Source organism: Galeopterus variegatus, unplaced genomic scaffold (assembly GCF_000696425.1).
Source record: "Galeopterus variegatus unplaced genomic scaffold, G_variegatus-3.0.2 Scaffold1130, whole genome shotgun sequence".
NCBI classification, from domain to species: Eukaryota; Metazoa; Chordata; class Mammalia; order Dermoptera; family Cynocephalidae; genus Galeopterus; species Galeopterus variegatus.
The window spans coordinates 209,919-212,006 of record NW_007727241.1 but is presented as its reverse complement, the minus strand read 5'-3'; the positions used below and the strand labels follow the sequence as shown (position 1 = coordinate 212,006).

The following is a 2,088-nucleotide window of genomic DNA, read 5'->3' as shown; positions in this document are numbered from 1 at the left end:
GCGTGCCCCAGATCGAGGTGACCTTCGACATCGACGCCAATGGCATCCTGAACGTCACGGCCACGGACAAGAGCACGGGCAAGGCCAACAAGATCACCATCACCAACGACAAGGGCCGCCTGAGCAAGGAGGAGATCGAGCGCATGGTGCAGGAGGCGGAGAAGTACAAGGCCGAGGACGAGGTGCAGCGCGAAAGGGTGTCTGCCAAGAACGCCCTGGAGTCGTACGCCTTCAACATGAAGAGCGCCGTGGAGGACGAGGGGCTCAAGGGCAAGATCAGCGAGGGGGACAAGAAGAAGGTGCTGGACAAGTGCCAGGAGGTGATTTCCTGGCTGGACGCCAACACCCTGGCTGAGAAGGAGGAGTTTGAGCACAAGAGGAAGGAGCTGGAGCAGGTGTGTAACCCCATCATCAGCGGACTGTACCAGGGTGCGGGTGGCCCTGGGGCTGGTGGCTTCGGGGCTCAGGCCCCCAAGGGGGGTTCTGGGTCTGGCCCCACTATTGAGGAGGTGGACTAGGGGCCTTTCCCAGAATGGCCCATGATTCAAGACTTTGCATTTCTTCATTATGCTCCTCAACTTTATATGCTTGCAGAGTGGCACTGTATATTTTTTGTTTTTCTTGAAGTGCTGAAGTTGCTTTTTTGTTCCAGTTTTCACGTGTAGGGATGAAATTCTACTGCCATCTTTTGTCTATTTTCTTTTTTGTAATATTCATACTGAACTCAGGACATTTTTTAATCGGTTACTTCGAAGTAAATAAAGTTCAAAATAAATGAAATGATGTCTGCTTTTTTATTTTGAGAGCAGAGGGGTTTGCATAAGTTGTCTTTCTTACAGTGTCTAAAAATTAAAATTTAATAGGTTTTTGCCTCAAGTAAAGGCAGGGAGTCTGAAGTAATGCTATACTATTTAATTTGTATTATGCAAATGATATCCTTGCGTAAGTTAAAAAGAAAAAAAAAAGCCTGCTTAGTCTGAGCTGGTTGAGCTTGTGGGTCCAGAAAAAGTTTGAGGACATCTGGCAGGGCTAGCCAGTGAGCTCACTTTATTAAAGCATGGTGACAATAATACTAAAGTCAAAGGTTCAGATCCCCTTACCAGCCAGCTGCCAAAATGAAAACAAACAAAAGAACTTGAATAAGACACCTGGCAGAGTGGGTGACCTCAAGATGCCTGAGGGGTGAACTGTGTATAAGGAAGACCTCAAGAGTTTGGGGGTGTGTTTCCTGGAGAAGTGGGCAAAACAGAAGAGGTTAAATGGGATAGAAATGCTGCTCATTCTTGTGGGTACACCTGATATGTTCAGAGCCCTAATTAATCTGGATTCAACATGAAAAGGAAGGAGAGTCCTAAATTGGCAGTGAGGAGAGGAGGGTGCAAGCACTGGCTTTGCCAACGTGTGCGCAATTGTCTGAAGTACTCTGATTCCTAATTCTCATCTTTTATTTTATTTTATTTTATTATTTTTATTTTTTAAAAAGATGACTGGTAAGGGCATCTTAACCCTTGACTTGGTGTTGTCAGCAGCACACTCACCCAGTGAGCTAACCGGCCATCCCTATATGGGATCTGAACCCGTGGCCTTGGTGATATCAGCACCACAGTCTCCCGAGTGAGCCACGGGCCGGCCCCTAGTTCTCATCTTTTAAAATGGAAGCATCTGGCCTGATGCCTAGTCTAAAATTATTTCTTGGCTGACCTGTTAGCTCACTTGGTTAGAGCATGGCCTTGTAACACCAAGGTCAAGGGTTCCGTTTTCCATGCTCGCCAGCTGCCAAAAATAAAATTACTTCTGACAGTGTGCTGAAGTAGAAATGCCACATTCCTAGCAATAGTTTACCTGCATTCTTCATTCTAGTGAGTGCCTTAGGGAAGTGTCACCTGAGAGTATGGTGCCTCAACAGCAGAACGATCTCAATATTTGAGTGCCCCAATGTTCCAGCCTTTTATGTGTTACTTTATTACTCCTCACCCTGCTACTATTCTCACTCTGCTTTTCCTTAACTTATTGTTGACTTTCGCAGGTGAACAGAAGGGGAGACATAAGAGGCTAGCTTAACTAAAGCTACTTAAAAGTTAAAAAAAA

At 45.8% G+C, this 2,088-nt stretch overlaps 1 protein-coding gene across 4 annotated transcripts in view; it reads left to right on the top strand.

Moving 5' to 3' along the window:
• HSPA1A (heat shock 70kDa protein 1A) overlaps window positions 1–780 on the top strand; it is a 3,187-nt gene extending 2,407 nt beyond the window's left edge. The window contains exon 2 of one of the 4 annotated variants that reach the window (XM_008575027.1): window positions 18–780. In XM_008575027.1, the coding sequence (XP_008573249.1) occupies window positions 18–518 (501 nt within the window). In that variant the 3' untranslated portion in view covers window positions 519–780. Of the gene's footprint in view, window positions 1–11 lie in introns of all 4 variants that reach the window. The other 3 variants (XM_008575028.1, XM_008575030.1, XM_008575029.1) reach the window with 3 other exon arrangements.
• The last annotated feature ends 1,308 nt before the right edge of the window (window positions 781–2,088 follow it).